The sequence below is a fragment of the Cololabis saira genome, chromosome 9 (assembly GCF_033807715.1).
Source record: "Cololabis saira isolate AMF1-May2022 chromosome 9, fColSai1.1, whole genome shotgun sequence".
Taxonomy (NCBI): Eukaryota; Metazoa; Chordata; class Actinopteri; order Beloniformes; family Belonidae; genus Cololabis; species Cololabis saira.
Genome location: NC_084595.1, coordinates 11,814,114 through 11,837,142, shown reverse-complemented (window position 1 = coordinate 11,837,142; position 23,029 = coordinate 11,814,114). Strand labels below are relative to the sequence as shown.

General features: G+C 38.7%; 1 protein-coding gene across 1 annotated transcript in view; it reads left to right on the top strand.

Annotated features, from left to right (window-relative positions):
- The first annotated feature begins 10,879 nt into the window (after positions 1 to 10,879).
- tacr1a (tachykinin receptor 1a) overlaps positions 10,880 to 23,029 on the top strand; it is a 60,322-nt gene continuing 48,172 nt past the window's right edge. Inside the window, exon 1 of the mRNA XM_061729763.1 lies at positions 10,880 to 11,268. Coding sequence (XP_061585747.1) covers positions 10,880 to 11,268 — 389 coding nt within the window. The remainder of the gene's footprint in view (positions 11,269 to 23,029) is intronic.

The following is a 23,029-nucleotide window of genomic DNA, read 5'->3' as shown; positions in this document are numbered from 1 at the left end:
GTAGATGTTAATCATTGCCGTTGGAGTCTGGACGAGGATTTCATCGGTGGGCAGATGTTAATCGCTGCTGGTGGACCCAAAATTAGGAATTCTATGTGTACAGTAGTTTTGAAACACTGCACATGAAACCACTGGATGCAGGTGAAGAAAATCAGATTCATTTCTGCATGTTGGTGATTCCTGAATGTTGATTTTGAACATGGAGACTGGATCATAGTGGCGTGAAGGGCGAAGGAGGGTGGATGAGTTATTTTTCAGATGTATTTTTGAGGCTGCATGTGCACAAACGAAGATGCTCTTTATCGATTTGGGTTCCTGCTGGCTTTTCTGAGAGAAGCTGGACTCACTAATTAAAAACAAAAAATTAAAAGTTCTCCAAATCTTTTAAAGATACATGATTGTTTACAGATCACAGATCATGTTTCACTTTTATCTAGTTTAGTTTTTCTCAGTAGCTTTAAAGGAAATGAAAGGAAATCTGATATGAGCACATGATAAAGGGCAGGATGAACTCCAGTCCCCCATGACTGTCCATGTTGACGTACATCAGTCTGTACTGACTGATGTGATGATGGTTGGTTTAGTCAGAGTTTTTGTGGTAAAGGTGCAGGGCCAGGCTGTCAGGATGGACACAAATGTTCCTGTGAGAACGAGAAAGTATTTTCCATATGAACTACTTCTACAAGTACCCCTCAACATGCCATCAACCACTTCATGGTGAGTGAGTGGTTGTAGATCTTTGGCAGGTATTTGACTTGCTGACCGCACCTGCCACTGTCCGACAGTCTCTGCCATGAACACGCCCTCATCCCGGATGATGGTGATGATAGCCACACCCCAGAAAAACAGCTGATTAACGACACGCGGAAAAGACTGGAGCCATCAGTCGAAACATGAAATGATAAAGAAAACATCCCCTTTATTAATTATCATCTCCTTTATTGTTGCTGGAGGAAATCCTGAACTGTTACCGTTTGGAAAAAGTGCTTGCCTGGATGACTTTCGAACCTTTAATATAGCTTGACTTCTATTATTCCCTATAGTTTCTGTACCATGTGACTTCTAGGGTTTTTCATCTCAGGGCTCTTTGAGCAGTACATCAGGACATTTTAAGGTCTCGATACTAAAACACATAGAAAACAATGCAGACTTTCAAAGCGCTAAAATCTCACATGTTTACATTGGAAAATGGCTTTTTGACATTTGGCATTTTCTGGTGGTCTGTAGCTCTCGCCAGGATGCAGGTAGGGGAGTAAAGACGCAATCAAAACTCGCTGAGTGAAATGGCACATAGATATTCTGAGATTTGCCACCCGGGCAATTGTATTTATCAGAACAGGTGCAAAAGGTGCAACCATACCAACCATGAAATCATGTAAATCCTCTTTCGGTACTGGTGTTTCCACAGATGTGGATAACAGGCTTGCTCAAAAGCGGGACTTAAACTTGCATCATGACAGCTGTTATTGTTAGTGCACCGTCTGATTAATCCCATGGCATGTGTCTTCAGAAAACTAAGGCCGGACCAAACTTCCATCACCAACTATGTGGTGCAGCTTATGTGCACGTGCACAGGGTGCAAGTAGCTTTTGCTCACCATGGTTGTGGCAGCTAGATTTCCACCTGACAACTCAAATCACCTCCAGCTAACGATGTCTGACGGGGGCGGGGGGCACTAATACATTTTATGTTTATGTTTTATGAAAAGCACTTTGTGTTGCATTTTTTGTATGAAAGGTGCTTTATAAATAAAGTTTGATTTGATTTGATTTGAATAGAGTCAAAAACATTTTCACAATTTTTTGGGTCCAAAACCATCACTTAGAACTTTCAATAATTGCTTTGTTTTACTTTAGTGTTAATGCGCTCCCAAAATGTTACATGGCCATGTTTACAATGGAAAGTTAAACCCCCATGAGGGGTTGTTGCCTTGCAGAACATCCCACCAGAAAGTTTGAGCCCTGTAAGGCTGAAAATATTCAATAACATTTCCCTACAATATTTTTATCCCCAGTTTTTTCCCATTTTTACCACCCCGTGCTAAGTCAGTCCTTGGTATTGCCATCCTCTACCAACCCCGGGAGGCCCTGCACTGAGCTCAGGTCTCTTTCTTAACCTGAGGAGTGAACAGGCCGCTTCTTTTCACCAGACAGGGTGGGGTGCCCCAATATTCAATAACATTTCAACGTTTTTTATCAGCCTCAGTTGGTTAGGGTTAAAAAGGAAACTCTTTGCGATAATTCTGAATCAGAAAGCACACAGTTTTGCTGAAATCATGAAAAATGCATAGTTACAGACTGACAACCCCTAACCTGAATCCTGCTCTGTAAAAAACAGGAAACTTATTTTACTATTACAGAAGTTTACAAACGTACTTGTTAAATACCATCTTTTTTTTTTACTGTCTGCATATATATATATATATATATATATATATATATATATATATATATATATAAGTATATAAGTGGTTAATACCATGATTTTCTTAAAACCTTTATCCATTACATATATGTGCATTTTAATCAGGCAGCAGATGTTTTTTTAAGGTGTGTGCATGTGTGTCCTTCACCGTTCCTCTTTGACACATCATCTTATGATAATTTGACTGTTACAGATCACATGATTTACTGGCTTTTATTAAACAATTCCATCATTTAAAGTAATTTATTTATGAATAAAACTTTAAAGATGGAGGGAACTTTTCAAATAAAAATTAGCTTTCAGAAGAAGAACTGACTTCAAGGAGAAATAATTTACAGAAGAGTTTGTCTCATACACTTGGAGGATAGAAGTTGTCCAGTGTTTAAAATTGGAGGATGAGGAATAATTTGTTGAAAATCCATAATTGTGTAGCACAAAAGGATAAATCTGTAGTTAATGTTATATTCATATTGAAGCCGACTCCCTGAAAGAAAGGCAGTAGAAGTTAGTCACTCATTTGAAAAATCATTTGAATAATTTCGTTGTAGCCAATTAAGGCCAAGAAGTTTTAAAATTGAATGTTTAGAAGAAAGTCTTTTTAGTATTTGATAGCCAAGCTCTTTAAAACAATACACCCACTTCTGCTGCAGACGTCACCAACACTGTTTCAGGTGAGTAGTTTCATCAGACATTTAAAAGGATAAAGAATGGATTCATGTTCACATGTTTTTGCTCAGCGGCTGCAGTTCAGGTTGACAGTCAGATTCATTCCAGTAATGAAGAATTACCTTCATTTATGTTTAGACCTATTTGGGGGATTTGGGGATTGGCAGTGACACCTTTGCCCTTTAATATACTTTAATTATAACTTGTGGCTTGTTTCTCTGTATTCTCATGTTTCATGTGACCTCCGGGGTCAGGACTTTTCATTTCAGAACTCTTTGAGCAGGACGTCAATGAATTGTGAGGGCTGTGGAACTCTCCACATTAATACAGATAGTTCAGTGCAGACTTTCAAAGTGCTCAATATCCATATTGAAGGTTTGTTCTTTGACTATTCACATGTTCTTGGGGTCATACAATTGTATTGAAAAGCTAAATATCCAGAGCAGAAGTGCAGAAGTGAAGACAGTAGAATATTGAAACTGGTGGTACATTCTGTAGCTACTCCTATATGTCATATATTCAATCAGTGTTTAAATAGAGGGGTACATCCAACAGTATGGAAGGATGCTAAAATCATCCCACTTCCAAAAGACAAGAATAAAACATTTACTGGTCCAAACAGCCGTCCTATCAGTATTTTACCGTTGCTAAGCAAAATAATAGAAAAAATTGTATTCAAGCAGGTCATGGACTACTTTTCCAATAATGATTTACTCTCACCCTTCCAGCATGCTTACAGGGAAGGTCATTCCACAAGCACTGCACTTTTACAAATGAATGACGATTGGTTATCTTCTATGGATAATAGGAAATTAGTAGGTGCTGTTATGCTGGATTTTAGTGCTGCTTTTGATGTAATTGATCACACCTTGCTTGTAGATAAGTTACAGTGTTATGGTTTCACCTCCAATGCATTATCTTGGTTTATTCATTATCTCTCAGGGAGGAAACAGAGTGTCTTCTTTAATGGCAGCTATTCAAAATGGAACCCCATTAACTGTGGAGTTCCACAAGGTAGCTGCCTAGGGCCTTTGCTATATTCTATTTTTACAAACGATTTGCCATTGGGTATAAATAATGTTAATACAATTATGTATGCCGATGACACAACATTATATAGCGCGGACACATCTGAGCAAGCTGTAACTGACACCTTAAATATGGCTTTAGTAGACACTTACAAATGGATTGAGAGCAACAAGCTGGTGTTAAATATTTCTAAGACAAAGGCCATTGTGCTTGGATCTAGACACATGTTAGGTAAGAGTCCTCAGTTAAAACTGTCAATTGGCACCACACAAATAGAACAGGTGAACACTATAAAACTTCTGGGAGTAACTATAGATAGCTCTCTATCTTGGTCCAAACATATAAATAATATTGTCGTCAAAATGGGAAGAGGAATTGGGATGACTAGGAAGTGTTCTGCATTCATCACTCCCTCGATAATGAAATCTGTTATTCATTCTTTGGTTTTGTCTCATTTAGAATACTGCCCTGTTATCTGGTCATCAGCTACACAATCGGATCTGAAAAAGTTGCAGATTGCGCAGAATAAAGCGGCTCGTCTGGCATTAGGCTGTTCATACAGGACAAGTATTAGTTATATGCATGAACATCTGGCATGGCTAATGGTTGAAAAGAAATTAGCAGTGAGTCTTATAATGCTACTGCGGAACATTATTTCCACTGGCAAGCCGTATAGCTTGGCTCACCAGTTAGAAATGACTTCTGAACATGGTTACAACACCAGGGGAGCAGCTTCTGGTAACATAAGAATACAAACCACACCTAAATCAAACTGTCTGAAACATACTGGTATATATAGGTCAATAACCCTCTGGAATGCACTGCCCAAAAATATATTTTCTACAATACATAGCAAAATTACTTTCAAAAAGAATATCAAGATATACCTAGCCAATTTGCCAAGTACATAACTGTGATTTGTAAATCTGTTCTTTTGATTTATAATGTGAATTTGTTCTTTGTATCTGTGTTCTTTGTATTTTATTTTATTTTTTATTTTTATTTTCTGTTTTTATTTTAAATTGTATTTTTAGCTGTACATTTGTATTGTATTTGTTTTATTCAGGACCCCAGGAAGACTAGAGGCTCAGTCATGTGTCTCTAATGGGGATCCTTCAATAAACATAAACATAAACATTATGTTACAAGTGAAAACATTCATGTAACTGAGTTCACTGCTGCCAAATTTTGCTTACTTTTTTCTCCAGCCCAATAAACGTTTAATGGGTCTTTTAAATAACTATATTTAAAATGTTTTAATTCTTCAGACACAAATGTTACTCAGGAAGATGAAGAACTGCAGTTTCCAATCATCACCAGTAGAGGTCAAAGTGCAAATTATAAAATGACCAAACCTTTCTTTCTTTCTTTCTGGTACAGACACAAAATCCATCAGTGATACAGACAGTACTAGGTCCTTTAGATCTTAGTACAGTAGATCTGTGGAAAAAGAGGAATTAAAAAGGCTAAATTGGATAAAAATAACATCACATTATTTTTATATAATACTCTATTCTTTAACCCCTAAAAACAATTGTGGTGGCAGGTGCAAGCTGGGATAAAATCCTAAATGTCTCTGAACAATGGAGAGTTGAACACACTGCTGTGACTGTGACTTAAGCTCATAGCTTTAATTCTGTAAATCCATAGTTACGTTTTATATTAGACAACACACATGTCTCAGGATTTTCATGTTTGAACTGGAGTTAAAAATTGTGGAAGATCTAAAATTGGGAGATTTTTCATTCACTTATTTTGTAAAGAGTCCATTCACAACAAAAGGGCCTCTCAGGACATTGTACAGACAGCGGGAACAGATTCAGTGCAGTTAAATGTAATAGACCAGTTCATTCCAGTTATAATGAATTAATAATCCTGTGAAGTGTGAAATTGATTTTGTTGTCATCAATTTATAATCCATCGCAGTCACATGTAAATTCTTACGATGTTAAATAATAAACAATAATCCAGCGGATGACACTGAATCTTTACTTCAATTTGATGGCCCATCCCAAGCACAGGGTGAATGTAGGAGTGAGTCTTTTACAGGGAGCACCAGACCCAGGGAAGGAAAAGATACCAACATAAAGAAAGGGATTAGTCCAGGAAGTGGTGTAGTGCAGGGTTTAAGCAGGTATAAAGAATTTACCTGCTTACTTTTCAGTCAGGATTGGGTATCCCCACTCCTAAATCCCCTCTGATGCACATCCTGTAGTGGTGTCTGCAAGATAAAATGCATGACCCACTCTAAGCTTTCTCTAATTGACTCGTTGCCTTCATTGGTTAGTTAGTTAGGTTTAGGCATGAGGACTGATTAAATCATTAGAGGCAGAGTGGGGCAGGTCAGGCCTGGGAAAACAAATATTATTACCATAATTTTTTTCCAAAACACTTTTCCTCTCACCTCACCTCCTCACCATGTTCAGGCTTCCTCTTACCGGCCAAAATGGATGGATGGATGGATGGATGGATGGATGGATGGATGGATGGATGGATGGATGGATGGATGGATGGATGGATGGATGGATGGATGGATGGATGGATGGATGGATGGATGGATGGATGGATGGATGGATGGATGGATGGATGATATAATCTGATAAGGAAGTACAGTAATACAGAAATGCTACAGAGCTTACTTTAGTAATAAAAAATATAGCCATAAGAGAAATGTTCTTTGAAGTGAATTTTCCAGTCTTATTCGGTTACAAATACTTGGTTCACATAAATCAGGAATAAGATATATCAAACTATCACAGCACTTTTTTATGTGTGGATTGTGGAAACTTTAAGTTTATAGTGATGCACGAAGAATGTTAACTATCACTGTGTGTGTGTGTGTGTGTGTGTGTGTGTGTGTGTGTGTGTGTGTGTGTGTGTGTGTGTGTGTGTGTGTGTGTGTGTGTGTGTGTGTGTGTGTGTGTGCATGTTTCACTTTGAAATCCCACTCTCTTAACATGACACCATCTGAAGTTACGTTATTTTCAGAGGGTACAATGAGTTTTGGGGGGGGTATTGGGGGCTTTCCATCATAGGAAAATTTAAGTTAAAAAGAAAAAAAGTAAGAAAACAGTTACAGAAATCAACGTTGAATTGTAACGTGCCCTAGTGTGCACTGCCTTGTATTTTTTAATTCGTAATACAGTAAGAGTTATGAATCCTTCAGCTCTATTTCTGACATCCTACAGAAGACATGATTAGCTGCCTCGAACTCACTGAAAATGTCATAGAAATTGGACTTTTATAATTGTCATGGACGTCAACGGGCTATTATAAATAGAAATACATCAATATCAAAGTGCAGCCCAAACTGGAGAAACATTAGAGAAAATGGAAAATTCAAATTAAAAAAGGGATTCTCAGATTTACTTTGACTTCTTTTTCTTGAACATGGTGTTAACCCAAGACATTTCTCCTTATTTTCTCATCATTCATTTTTGCATTTAGACAACAATCCGCCTCCACCTCCCTACCTGCCTACACATCTCTATCCGTATTTCCTGATTGAACCTCGGGAAGGACTACAGACGCAGCCGTGTCCTCCAGGATGTCATATGGGGCTCGTTGGCGTTAGAGACCAAACGTGCTTGAAAGCAGCAGCATTTCGATCAGTGAGTGACAGAGAATAGAGACAGAGCAGTGTCAAAGATCTGCAGTACCCAGATCAGTAAACCATTCATATGAATGCATGTTTGTTCTTTGATCAACAGCTTTTCTTTTTATGGGAGACTGTTTTTCTTTAAAAATCTTTGCCTTAAATGATATTAAGCTTATAGCTTATAGCATTCGGAGGCTGCAGCTTTTCTTTGTATTTAATCTTTTCCTTTCTCAATCAATCATGATGCAAAGCTCATTGGCATTTAAAGGTTACAAACGCCACACTAAGCACTCTTCCTCGGAAAAAAAGCATTTTCATAAATCTGCACATTAATATGTGTGAATAAGATGATGTATTGTACATTATAAAGATCAGATCATTCATTTTGTATTTTCCTTTTGCTTTAAATCTCTGGAAAGTCTAAAATCGTCCCTGTGAGGCGGTACTCCATTACTTTAGCAATATGAACTAAACATAAACATTGCCATGTCCTCACTAGTAAAGCATTTTTCATGGTTATAATATGCTGTTTAGTAGGGATGAGGATCGATTCAAATGTCAAGAATCGATTCCATTCCGATTTTTCAGATTCAGAATCGATTATCAAGATTTGATTCGATCCGATTTGATTCGATTCCGATATTGATTTGGGTTAGTGTTATTAAAACTGTGTTTTTTTTCATGAATTATATGACTGTGTAGTTCTGCAATATATTAATACTAGTATTATATTGAGATTCAACAGCAAATATTTGCAGCTAATGATGCTGTAAGGACCAATCAGCTCCCAGAATGCTGATAGAACTGCTTTCAGAAACATCATGTGGCAGAATTACCAAACAGATCCAGGGCAGCAAACAGAGATGTATGAAATCGGTTTTATTTTTTCCCACATTCCGTCTTAATTTTTTCAATTTTTGGGGTATTTCGGTTTTTAATTCTTGAGAATTTGGTTTTCAGCACTTTACGCAAATGTAACCCCAGGACAGTATATAAAGTAATGAAATATAGACAATTTATGCAATTATAACTGAAAATTTTAATGTTTTCATACCTTTAAACATATTTAAAGGCAAAAACATGGCGACACTTATTCTTGTGTCCAACAAAAAATTCCTTTTATGGGCATAAACAAAAAAATACCAAAAGTTGTAATGATGAATAAAAATCTATCTTTAGACATACAAATCAATTTTCTAGGAATTAATATGAGAATCGATTTAGAATCGGAAAATCGATTCTTTCAACACAGGCCTACTGTTTAGGCACTTAGGAGAAGAGTGAGGATCAAATCAACTTTCATTGTAATTCAGCTGTACACCTTCAGTTTTAATCAAAGTAATACACCAGCTGAGAAATTAAAATGCACATACAACAAACAACAAGTGAAGATTTGCTAAATTAAATTCTGAAAACTGGTCACATACCAAGATGCCCTTTCACTGAAAGCCATGCTTCAGTGTCACTTAAACTTCCACACTCTAAACAACAAAACTGTAGCTATAGAAACGCCCCATCTTTTTACACAGGCGCAGTGATGAGAGTAACGTTTCATTCAGCTTCAGAATTCATTTTGGTACCACGAAGCAGCCTTCTGACTGAGCTCGTCCATCCTCTGCTGGGCAGACGTCAACATATCTATAACACATTTGCTCTTGCTTACAGTCATGGCATTTCTTAAACTCTGCAGGACTACGAGTACACATCTGTTTGCTTGAGACTGGAGATCCACGTGTGGATTTTGGTACGGTGCTGAGCCTCCAAGATGAGAAGGAACAAACATGTCCCAGAGCCTCCGCTCAGTGCATGGGCTATCTGTAAAAAAATGCATTGTCTAATTTTCTTGTTTGTACTTTGACGAGAGACTTTTTTTAGTGTGACAGGTGAAGGAGCCTTCAAAAGTGCTTTTGACAGCTACTGAGCTTTTTTGGTGCCATGTGCACTCATTTCCCACAACAGTTCAGACTGTGAGACCGTGAGACCACAAGAGGGGGCAGTGAGTGGAAAGTACATTCAGTGATGCACTCATCATATTACACACAACGTGAGAAACACTGTCCCTTGAAATCTATAAGAGGACTACAGTGCTGCCTTCAACACGTGGATATTATTATCAGCACAACTGCCCTGTCGTTCTTCTTAATTCTCATTAATCAGCTAACTAGTGGATTCATTTAGCTGTGCTCTCTTGGTTTTGTTCTGCTTTGCTGCCCTGCTTAGGAAATCAGACAGAAGGTATTTAGACAGGATGATCATTTTGAACTCCCCCCGCGGCTTGAACGGGTGAAATGACTTACCTGAGCTCATCTATAATCGTACACTGCAAAAACTCAAAATCTTACCAGGAATATTTGTCTTATTTTTAGTTAAAATTTCTCATTTTTAGTCAAAAAATCTCATTACACTTAAAACAAGAGTCATTACCAGAAAAATAACTTGTTATTTGACCATTTTCACCTATTTCAAGTAAATTTTCACTTGAAATGAGTAGAAAAAGATTTATCTTCTCATTATAAGCAAAAAAATCTTGTTCCACTGGCAGATTTTTCGACTTATTTTAAGTGAAAATCTACTTGAAACAGGTGAAAATTGTTGTTTTTTCCAGTGATGAGTCAAAATGAGACATTTTAACTAGAAATAAGACCAATATTCTTGTTAAGATTTTGAGTTTTTGCAGTGTAACCATCGAGCCTTTCATTGGACGGCTGTGTATTGGCTCCATAAGTGGGTGCGCAGCAGCCCCTCAGTTGGAGCAGAGGAGCTCTAAGACGCAAAGAGCGAGAAGACGAAGCCGAGCTTTCTCTTCTGTGAGACAAATGGAAGGAGCGCACGCGTGTTCCGACGCTGTGCCGCGCGTAAAATCCGCCTCTCGGTTTTTACGCATGGCGGAAAAATGAAAATTAGATTTTTATGGAACTGTTGCTTCAAATAGATAACAAATTTCCAATCCTTGAACCTACGACACTAAAGAGAGCGGACACCTCGCAGACCACAATCAAAACTCCGATCAGAAAAGTACTTGTGGCGCTTCGGGCGTGCGTAAAAGGCGGAGACGTTTTCCGAACCTACCTGTTGTTTTGTTTTGTATTTGGTATCGGAATCATTACCTTTGTAGGGCATTGATTTTAGGGTTTAATCGCGTCTTTTAGCATAAACACCACAATGGATTCTGTATTCAGTACCACCGATGTGCCAAATGACACCATCAACTTTAATGAAACGAGCACGAACGTGTTTGTGCAGCCGGTGTGGAGAATCGTCCTCTGGACCATCGCATACATGTGCATTGTGGTCGTGTCCATAGTAGGCAATTTTACAGTGATGTGGATCATCGTGGCGCACAAACGCATGAGGACAGTCACCAACTATTTTCTCCTGAACCTGGCGTTCGCCGAAGCCTCCATGTCCGCCTTCAACACGGTCATCAACTTCGTCTACGCGGTGCACAACGAGTGGTACTTCGGACAGATCTACTGCCGCTTCCACAACTTCTTCCCCCTGGCTGCGGTGTTTGCCAGCATCTACTCCATGACTGCCATCGCTCTGGACAGGTATGCTGCGGGTTAAGCCGGAATTTTATGGTTCCGCGTTAAATCGACGCAGAGCCTACGGCGTAGGTTACGCGGTGACGCACACCGTACGGTGTGCGTCGCCGCGTACCCTACGGCGTAGGCTCTGTGTTGGTGTAACGCGGAACCATAAATCAGCCTTTACACCGCAACTCTGCTGTGCACGAGAGGCGCCAGGCAAGGCATTTCATGTTGTCAAAATCATGTTTCCACGTCTGAAACCTTGTGAACAAAAGATGATTTATCCTCCACAAAGTCATTAACAGCAAAAAGGAGTGTTATGAAGATGTAGCAGCCAGGCTTGCTGAAAAAAAAAAATCATGTAAAGAACTCATAAAAGGAAAACTAAAGAATATTACTAACAGAAGTCCAATAGGAATTTTGTGGAAGGTGGAGGTTACTAAGTGTGATGGCTCACACGAGGAATCCGTTTTTCCTTTTTTCCTTTTTACTTTATTGATCCAGTTTCATACCCTGTCAATCATGGGTGGTTCCTTTTGGACATGATACTGAATAAAAACCAAAGCACTGAGAAGCCAGCTCTGTAGTATACAACCTCTTAGGTTCACAGTTGTTTTTCTTTGCATCTTCCTGTTTTTTTGTTTATTTATTTATATATTTATATATTTTGCATAGCATCTGTGTGCACTTGTCTGTGTGGGGTCTATGATTACATGCAGGAGCAGATATATCTGTACAAGTAATCATCTGCATGTGTGATTGCAGTGTGGATGGATAACTGTGTGCCTTTATCTAAGGAATATGGAATATGTTTATTATTTATGCTGCTGTTTGTGGATATGTGCCTGCGCTTGTGTGTTTGTATGTTGTATGTTCGTCACACTGCAACGCCAGATAAAGCCATCTCCATGACCTCAGCTGATCACGCTTGAATCGCTGTCATTTTAGCATCTCAGGGCATGGATAGACAATAATGATCTATGTCTGCAGGATATCCATCAGCGTAACCTTTTCCAAGATCAAGTTCGAGCTGTCTCGTTAGGAACTGAAAATAAAAATTAAAGATAACAACAGGCTGCATTCACATGTTGCTCACTTACAGTAATAGCCTCGCCACTCTCTTGCTATTCATGGTACCAATCAAGAGATGCAGAAATCTAGTTACATGCCCCTGGCTCCTGTCACACACACAGGTAACACTGAAACCACAGTAGAGAAGCATGGAAATCACTGTGATTTAATCACGCTTCTGCAGCTGAAGAGGTACAGTAAGAAAAGGGATTTTAGGAAAAGGTAGGGGAGACGTTCACCCAGCAGGATCCCAACACTAGCAGCTGTATCTCTCACTGCTGCAAAGGCACCACTTAATGTTTCCCCTTTCAGTTTTTATTCACTACTTCTTCTCTGAGACATCACATCCATACTGTATCTGGATGTTGCCGGTACATTTTCTTTCTGCTAGAAATAGATGACATTCGTAGGATATCATCACAGTTAGCGTTAAAGCCCAGTTTGATCATCTCTTTCATTGCTTTGGTTATTTGTTCCCAAATTGCATAGTTACAAATATTTAATTCAAGTTAATTCAGTTTAATTCAATTCATGTGATTTGTAGTGTACTAATTAAAACAAATACATTTAAATTAAAATAATGACACAGAAATCCTATACAGTCCAAATCAAATCAATCCAGTTATGATTACCATCAAAACAAGGATCTTTGCAATTGTAGAACACGAAGGTTGTCAGGCTGTCTTTCCGGAGGAGGTGAATTAGTTTTTTTAAAGAGCGGAACATCACTTTCCACGTTTCTCAGAGTCCTCTTTGAAATATGCAGCTTTTATCTGCTCCTGTGACTGGAGGTAACCTCTCCTGTACTGGCACAATATTAAAACGGAAGTGATTCTTTAAATCTGGTTACAGATTTCTAATAAATCGCTGATAGAGTGAAATGTCCTCTCACATTCAGTGCCGTCAATTAATATCAATTGAAAGATTATTAACGGCTGGTCGGATGATACAAGACTGCAAGAAAATACTGGTAGTTATTCACTTTCTTTGCCATATGTCAGAACAACATCAATAAATAATAGAATTTGTACATTTTAAGAAAAATTGGAAAATAAATTGAATATTATAGAAAACTCAGCACACTAGCTCAATCCTCCTGCAATCTCCAAAAGCAAAAATCTGTTAAAACCTTCTCAGTAAGCCCCATTTAATTGGTTTTACTTTCCTGCTATAGTTGTGTTTATTTATTTTATGGGATAGAATGTTGCTGGTCTTTTCTTAGATTTTGATTTATTTAATGCCAGTTGTGTGGGAACAGACACAGCAGCCCCTTTGGCATTTGGAAAGGGTGGCAGCAATGATTAAGCCAGAGAGAAGTGTTTGTTACTGCTCAGGTGTGAAGAAAAAAGAATGATTGAGGTCCGTAAGCCCCCGTGTGAGCATCACCTGGGACTTCGGCCTCCATTGTGGGTCGATGTGAGGCCTGCACACTTGAGAGCCTTTCTCACCCAATTTTTGTTTTTACGATCAATGTTGAAATTAAATTTGCAAATTTTCATTAATTTTTAAAGCTGAGATTTACAAAAATGAATGAATGAATGAATGAATGAAATGAATACTTTTGGTAAAATGCTACAGTCATTCTGCTTGTGGAAACCTTGAAGAGGTTGGGCAGTTTACCTCTGAGGCACAATAGAGCTGCGCTGTATTTCTGTCATCTCTCATTTTGCTGTGTGTCCAAGTTTAGAGTGTATAAATGTATCCACCGTGACACCCTCAGAAAGTCCCCAGCAGGCCAACGTGGACACCTCTTTCTGCTAGCAACAACTCAATGCATTGGTTTGCACTTTACAGATACCAAAAATAGGTTTTACAACAACAGCAAGCAAAATATTTTCACTAAGCTTTACTGTTTGCTCCTTGTCTAATTAAAACTTGTCAAAACCTGAGATATAACAGCACTACTTATTAAACAGCATAATCAGAAATAACTATAGGCAGATTAATTATCCGCAGTTTTTTATAGAAAATGATAAGATCATACATAACATGGATGAAGTGGTTAATAAATGTAATACATTTTTTTGTAAGTGTTGGACCAAATTTAGCACAAAAAATCCCAGATCCAGTGACATCTAATGATAATCTTATAGAAACAAATCCTAACACAATGTTCCTTAAACCTGTGGAGGAAAAGGAGATTATAGATATTGTGAATAAATGCAAAAACAAAACATCAACTGATTATAATGGAATAGACATGAAAATAGTAAAAAAGGTTGTTGATGAGATTTCCAAACCTCTAACGCATATTTTTAACTTATCGTTGCAAACTGGTCAATTCCTCAATGGCATGAAAATAGCTAAAGTTATGCCGTTGTACAAAACTGGAGACAAACAACACTTCACAAATCACGGACCTGTTTCTCTTCTCCCACAATTCTCAAAAATTTAGAAAAACTATTTAATAACAGATTAGAAAATTTCATAGACAAACACAATTTACTATCTGACAGTCAGTATGGATTCCCGAAAAACCTGAACAAGCGCAAGCTTTAACTGAACTCACTGAAGTAACCATAAATTCCATAGATGAAAAAAAATACGCAGTTGGTTTATTCATTGATCTAAAAAAATCTTTCGATACAATAAACCATGAAATATTATTCAATAAATTGGAACTATATGGGATAAGGGGGTGTGCATTACAGTGGGTCAGAAGCTACTTAAAGAACAGGAAACAATTTGTGAAGATGGGAGAAAAATCAGTCACAACGTTTGGACATTGAGTGTGGAGTCCCCCAGGGGTCAGTGTTGGGTCTTTTTTGTTTTTTTACATGTACAAAAATAAAATAAATCAAATCAACTTCAGCCTTTTCTACAAATTCTTGGAAAAATCAGGATATTTTAGTGATGGGTTTAATTACCTGATTCTACTTGGCCCAGGAGTTTAAGTGCATCAAAGGTGAAGCTCCGGAGACTTGTGAATCAGGTGAAATGGAAGCCATAAATGTCTGAACATGCAGGTTTTTTGATATATTTACATATACGTTGTCCAAAGAGCAGGTGGTTTAGGAGTAAAGACAACAGATCGATGGATATTGTTAAACAGTAACCGTACGTAGAGCAGTGTAAAAGGCTGACTGAAATGTATGATTGTTTCATCAGCGAGGCCATTTGATCACCCGTGTCATTTCCGTCTTGAGCAGAGCTGCCACTGATAGCTGTCTTTGGTCTTTTGTTTGAACCGCTGATAATTACTTTCAGATCGTCACGCTTGAGTAATGGCTGAACAAATCAAGTTTATTAAAGCTGAAACTCCAAATACTGATAGCTCTGAATCTTCAAGATGGCACCACGAGGAAATTAACATAATCTTCTCTTTTCACATAAGTTGAAACCGCGTAAAATTCCTTGACGACAGAGAGCATCAACACTAGCAGGTCTCTTGTTTCCACACTGCTCCACTGGAGGGGCCCGGAGCCGGAGTTGGCTTTGTGTTGCAGTTAGAGAAGTCCTTCGGTAGAGTTGTTTATAAAGATTTCAGTAGTTTACAAGTTTGAGAGGAGAAGTGCTTCCCATACATGCATCATTGTAAATCTGATAATGCTGTTTTATGTATTTGAATGAAATACATTTGAAGTGCAACTCCTAATATTAAATGCCCAAGAAAAGGTTGCAGATGTTTTAAAATGTTGCTGCTCTGTCTTCCTGCCTTTGACCCAGAAAACAATCTAAGAAAAATATTTTGCAGAAATTGTCTGCGACTGCTCTTGAAGGAGGTAGAAACAAATAGGACTGGGTATCGATTCAAATGTCAAGAATCGATTCGATTCCGATTCTTAATATTCATAATCGATTATCATGATTCAATTCGATCCGATTCAATATTGATTTGGCTTAGTGTTATTTAAAATGTTTTTTGAGCTGTTGCCTGAATTATATGACTGTAAAATAACTAGTGAAATAATAATTTCACAATAATTATTGTGAAATAACTAAGAAATAAATAACTCAAACAGGCCTTTCAATATCCATTTAAAGTGCAAAAAAGAAAGAAATTGCAACCGTTCATGCAGTAAACAAATCATTTTAGCTTATCTAATTTATTCTGTCACCACGCACACATATTGCCATGAAGCACCTGGCATTTTTCAGAAGTGTCATGACAAACTGTGTCCGACTACTGGGATTAAAGTTCACCTGGCGAAAATGATGAAGAAAAAAAAAATTTAAAAAAATCGATCTTTAGACATGAGAATCGATTTTTAGGAATTAATTTGAGAATCAATTTAGAATCGGAAAATCCAATTTTTTTTCAACACAGGCCTAGAAACAAAAGGGAGGGGCACTATTTTGCCTTTTATGGAGGACTTTCTGGCATCAGTGGCATCTGTAAAGAGGCTGTGACTGTTTAAATGGTAATTGTAACCTGCATAAAAAATAATATATACATTGGTGATGTATACATCACCTGGAGCTTTATTTAATCAAACAGGTGTTTGTCTTGTAATAATGTATCTCTAACATAATATAGATATTTTTGACTATATATGAGACAAAACTCCAAGTTGAAACAGTAACTTTCAGGTTTGTTTCACAGGGATCTAGACTTTAAGATATTGATAAAATTGGATCTGCTGTCTCCGGAAAACTAAAAAAGAATGTATTTGCTTTAGCTCAGGTGGGAAAAGCTCAGGTGCGTCTGCTACTGCTGAATATTAACTACATTTGTTGATTTGGTAGGCAGTCAAGTCAATCCACATGGCTGAGAAAAAGGATCAGATTTTCATAATGGAAAAGCAACCAAGAGCAGAACAGCAACAGCCAGAGAGGCAGACGGTCTCGGGTGTATTTGTTCATCTTGTATGTCTTTAATGAAACATGAAGCCCTTGTACAAGCGTAGACGCACCATAGGTGTTGTGCTGAATAATATAGAGTTCTACAAATGAAAACACGCATCGATTCAAAGAAACGCAGCTTGTTTTCAGTGATGGAGGTGGAAGGTTGAAGTCAGGGAGAATGCTTGAGACTTCAAAAGACAGCACAAGTAGCAGGACCAGAGCAGATGATGCCGACTTCAGCATAATACCCACAACCTACACATATTCCCTTGAAAAAAAAGTATTTTTATTGCTCCCTTCTGATATTGAAGTAACATTTCCACCCTCGTTTGCATTTTTTCCCCGTGGATGTGGGTTTTCTTTGGGTTCTTTGTCCACAAACTTGCAGTTATAGGTTTCTGGTGTTTCTAAAGTGAAGTGATGTGTGAAAGGAGGCCTGGATGGTGCCGTGGCTGATGACCTGCAGTCATTGCCTTGTGCCAGCAAGCATTAGCGCCAGCTTGCCTACAAGACCTGGACAGTATGAAGCAGGAATAGAGAAAATATGTTAATATAATTGCTTATTTTATTTCAGAATCCATAACAACCATGACTCAGGCAGTAGACCAGATTGTCCAATGTTCACATCTGGTTTACTTAAACCGTCACACACACTGCTTCCTGACACATTTACCTTATAGTCTGGTTAGTTTGGGGCAAAAATGGGGTCAAGGCTGCAAATTATGATTAACATTTGAGCCAATGTTTTTCTGTTTATTTAGGGTCCAATAAAGAAAAAAATGCAAGGAGCCCAAAAATTTAGGTAGGCGAAGGGTCCAAAACGACCACACCCACTTTTTGCACGCAACATTCTGTATCTCAGCTCCTGAAGGTCGTACAGAGTTGACTTTGGGCTCAAAAGATGCGGGAATGACACATTTATATTAGTGTTATGAAGAAACACATGGCCTAAAACCTTTACTTTTTGGGATATTCAAGAAAAACCCTTTTTTATCACTGAATTGATCAATACCCAAGCCACTTCAGCCAAATCTGCTCATGAAGGCCATGCAGTTTGTTTGGGCCAAAGTTCTAGATCTACTCATGGGGCATAGGCCCCTACTATTGTTTAAGTTGAGTCATTGTTAGAAGATGAGGACCCCAACAACCACCTAAGAAACAAAGCAAACCATGTGAAGCCTCAAAAAACTTTATTTAAACATATCACACATCCCATCACACAGGATTCAAACACTTGCTTAGGCACTTGCAATATATGAGACATTTCATCCCCCTGCCAGCACAAGAACATGAGGTGCATTTATTAGTTCTGCAGCTACACACCCCTGTTACCCGAGACAATGTGTCTCCTGCGGAAATTGTGCTCCACCTGACGAAGAGTTCCTCCCCATCGGTAATCCATCCCCATTCAACAACCGGGGGACAAGGGAGTTGTAGAAGGCTGTTCCCCCACAGCCATCCTGCCTGGAATGCAGCTCTCAACAGATGCTGTAGAAGTGCATCCTTACTTGGGGGCAGGTCTCGCAGCTCATCTTTAACAGAGTGCTTGAACAGCTGGAATCTGAGTCCATCTATACTCACACAGTCGTACAGTCCAGCCTTGTTGTACCAGCTCATTACCCAGGGTTCAATAACTTCCATGATGTTCTTAATTGTCTCGATATCAGGGCAGCAACTTAGTCCTCTCAATGCAGCAGTGAGCTCTGTCAACTTACTGTGGTTCATCCAGGCTTTGAATTGAGCATTCTTTGAGTGGCCAAAGAAGGCACTCGCAGAATCACAGCCACTGAAAGAATGGAACACAGGCATGGCATCAGCCACATCTCCACCAAGCTTCTTGTGTGCTTCTGTGATTGAGTAGAACTTGCGTTTGTCCGGAACGGCAAATTCAACGATAAGTTGCAAGTCACAACATACTGACAGGAACTTTGTAGTGAACCCTAGCAGGATGACAACTACATCAGAGTCGACTGTTCGAACTGTAACTGACCTGATCCCCTTGTTTAGCATGTCCATCACATGGACAACGATGCGGTTGTCAGCCTCCGACTCCGACCCCCGATTCTTCCTAGTCGCAGTCTTAATGCTCATAGTCTGGTAGAGGTCAGCCACAATGTCAATATGATTGGCTCCCTTCTCATGACCAATCTTGGAAATGCTGTTCAACACCTTGATGACAAAGTCCCGAAATGTCATGCCTTTGGTGAGAGACTTTGCCAGGATTCGTACTTGCACAGATAGATCTATCAGAAGTCCCTCTGAGGGTGTAGATTGAACTTGTACTCCGATGTCCTTCAGGATTTGAGACTTTTGGCTGTGATAAATGTCTCCATCCTTTGTTGACAGGGCTTCTGGTAAACTTGTAATTGAAATGAATAGTTTAACCAAAATTAAATTAGTACTGTTAAATCAATTCACCTATAAAATGAATATTGAATAACTTTGAAATTATATCAACTAGATTTACCCGTGAATTCACCACCAAAGAGCCCCCTTGTCTCTTCTTCTCTCGATCTGCAGGCCTCCTTCAGCTTTGCAAAGGTTCCTTTCGGTGGCTTGATTGCAGGGCTAGCAAGCTGGACTTTTGCACCTGAACTTGGAAGTTTCAGGGCATTTCGTGAGATGTTCGCATTGACATCCTTCTGAGCATATACAAATCGCTCCTGCACAAACTGGTCATGCTGTGTTTTTCCGACTGTAAAAACAAGGCTGGCATCTTTAGTTATGACATCTGGGAAGGGAATGGATGAGTTCAACCTCATGAACTGAGCTTGGTTGAATAGGTTGGTAAGGATCCCCTGGTACACTTTGAGTATGTGGCTTGAAAATGTTTCCTTGAACGAGTCCAGCATTTCTTTGTGCCCGTGTGCTAGATCTGACCTTCGATCTCGGCGAGGTAGCACTGGATTTCGGGTAGGGCAAGTTCGAGTTTCCTGAAGAAGTCCTGATCTTCCCGATTGATAATATCGACGTATCCATTGCCAGACTTGATGACCTTTATATTATGCTCCTGCTTTTGATCACATGCAATCTTCGAAAATGGGTTACCTCTGGTGTTTACTGCGAAAGAGCCTGATAGAAATTCCTTGAACAACTCTGGGTGTTTCCATTTGAGCTCTTTGAGATCCTGAAGAAACACTGATGCCCATCTGGCATAGTGTGTATGATCAAGTGCAAAGAAAAGAGGAATGAGCTGCTCAAGTGCACTGATCATCATGATAAAGTTGACCTCCCGGAAGGATCTGATGAAGATAAGAACTTTCTTGATTGCTTCAAGGACATTGGTCCAGTAGTGAAACATGGGGCTGTTTTCATTGGCCACCCAATTGCTCCAAATCAAACTGTTGTCCTCTAGATGTTTTTCCTGGAATGCCTCGTCTCTCTTCTTGGCCAGGACCACAGCCAGGATTTGAATGCAGTATCTAGCCTTCTTTATGGAATTCACATCACATACGGCAGTTGTCAGACCAGACCATTGTGGTCAGAGGCGGAATTAAATTTCTAGTGATAATACCACCATGCATCATGTGAAAACGAGTTTTTCACAAATAACTGAAAAAATAATGGTTTTAGAGTATATGTTTGTTAATAACACTAATATAAATGTGGTGTTTCTGCATCTTTCGAGCCCAAGATCAGCTCTATGCGACTTTCACGAGCCGAGATACAAAATTCCAGGTCTAAAAACTGGGCGTGGCCGTTTCAGGGACTTCGCCTAGCTAATTTTTTGGGCTCCTTGCATTTTTTTGTTTATTAGGCCCTAAATGAACAGAAAAACATTGGCTCAAATGTTAATCATTTTTTGCAGCCATTTTGCCTAAACTGACCAGACTATTATTTTGTAGTAACTTCTGTAAAAGTTACTGTGCTTAAATATCTCTTGGTGTTATGTACTTTGCATAGTTTATTATAAGCTAAGTTTTCAGGACTTGTTTGGGAGTAGCTAGAAAGTCAGTCTACTTGAGTTTACTAGATGGACATTGTCACAAAATGGGCCTCTAACAGATAAATGAGCTGGAAAATGAAGCAGGGCGCTGTCAGCAGATCTTCATGTTTGGAGGACACGCACCAAGTCGATAAGTCAGGGATTTATTGTGGGACATGGTCATGTTAGGATTTGAAGGAGAGCGGGGCACGGTGGCGCAGCAGGTAGTGATCCTTCCACGCGCTACGTCCGGCCAGAGAAGCCCCCACCTTAAACTGGAAAAAAAATCAAGCTTGAACAATTTATGACTTAAACATAAAAAAAATAATATAATATATATATAAAAAATTACAACCAAAGAAGCTAATTAGTCATCATCTATCCTTCTTCCTCATAGTTCATCCTGTAAGTTAACGGTTAACTGTCCCCCGTGGTGACAATATATATTGTTCCTGGATTTGCACGCATTGTGGCCATGAAATGCATCTGCATTTCACGGCCACAATGTGTGTAAATTTAGGTGAGGTGAACTGTAGAATAATTTTTATTATAATTTGATATAGGTCTTTTGTTCATTGTTTTAGTTTAAATGTTGAGACAGGAGGAAGCCTTAGAAAAAATCTGTCAAGTTGTTAATGAGAAACAGGGGTGGGATTAAATAAGTTTTCTTCTTCCCACTCCCTTTCGAGTGTTAACAAATTAATTTGTATTTTGAACCTGCACCTGATAAACCTGATAAAGGTATATGTTTAATTTTCTGTTGCACGCAGGTCTCTTATGTTATGTTGTATTGCTCGAAATAAATATGAATAGAATTGAATTGAATTGAATAATTCATCCTGAAAAAAGCTGTTTTCCCCTTCAGCAGGATTATATGAGGATGAGGGGGAAAAAACAATGGGAATTAAGTTTTGGATGGGTATATAATCCACGTTAAGTTTGCCTGGCTTTGACTTGCAAATAATTAATAAAGAATAAGGAAATAATAAAGAAGAATTTGAACATTTCAGTTTTTTCTTCCATTAATCCTGACCGGAGCCTTTTCCATATTACACATAAGCGTTTGTTATGTTTATTTTATTTCATTTATATTAAGATCTGTAAGAACAAACACATCTGGTATGAATTCCAATTAGACGTTCCAGACATTTAACTATCAGGTTCAGTTAACTGTCATGGGGGGATCGAGCAACATTATTTATACAAGGCAGTTTGCTTGTATACACGTTGGCTTCGGTGTTCCACATATAATGAGTTTGGAGCGTCGCTATCAGTAAACGTAAATACTCAGGGTGCTCTGCACGCTCTGCTTACACTCAAGAGTCTTCATGCATCTTCATGCAATCATACATATATTATTATTGAAAATGAAATACCCCTCTACCAACGCTTAACGCCTAACAGACGGAGACAATAATAATGACACAAGGGGCTTCTTATTCCATTCCTCAACACACAACAATACAGTTAAATATCCATCTGTCTCGTTACAGAAATGAAAAACAATGTGATGGTATGAAAGGACATATTTGTAAAGAAGCTTCAGCACACAACGCTTTTAAAAGTAAAATTCACTCTGCACTGACTGGTAATCTACCTATTGGTAATTTTGTCCCATCCATCCATCCATCCATCCATCCATCCATCCATCCATCCATCCGGTTTAAAAAAACATGTTCAGTTTTTTCTACTCACCATCCAATAAGCCAATGGATGGGATTATTGAATAACTTTTTTTTCCCATTTTATCACCCAGTGCTCCTACCTAACTTCAAATTTGAAACCATTTTTTTTTTTTAAAGATTTTTATTCAAGCTGCCGATATGAAAGGGGTAGAGAGAGAGATTGGGGATGACATGCAGCAAAGGTGCGCAGGCTGGGATTTGAACCTGCGACCGCTGCAGGAGGACTGTAGCCTCAGTATATGAGCCGCTGCTTAACCCACTGCGCCACCGAGCGGCCCACCATTTTTTATTTTAACAAGGTAACTGTCTTTTTTCA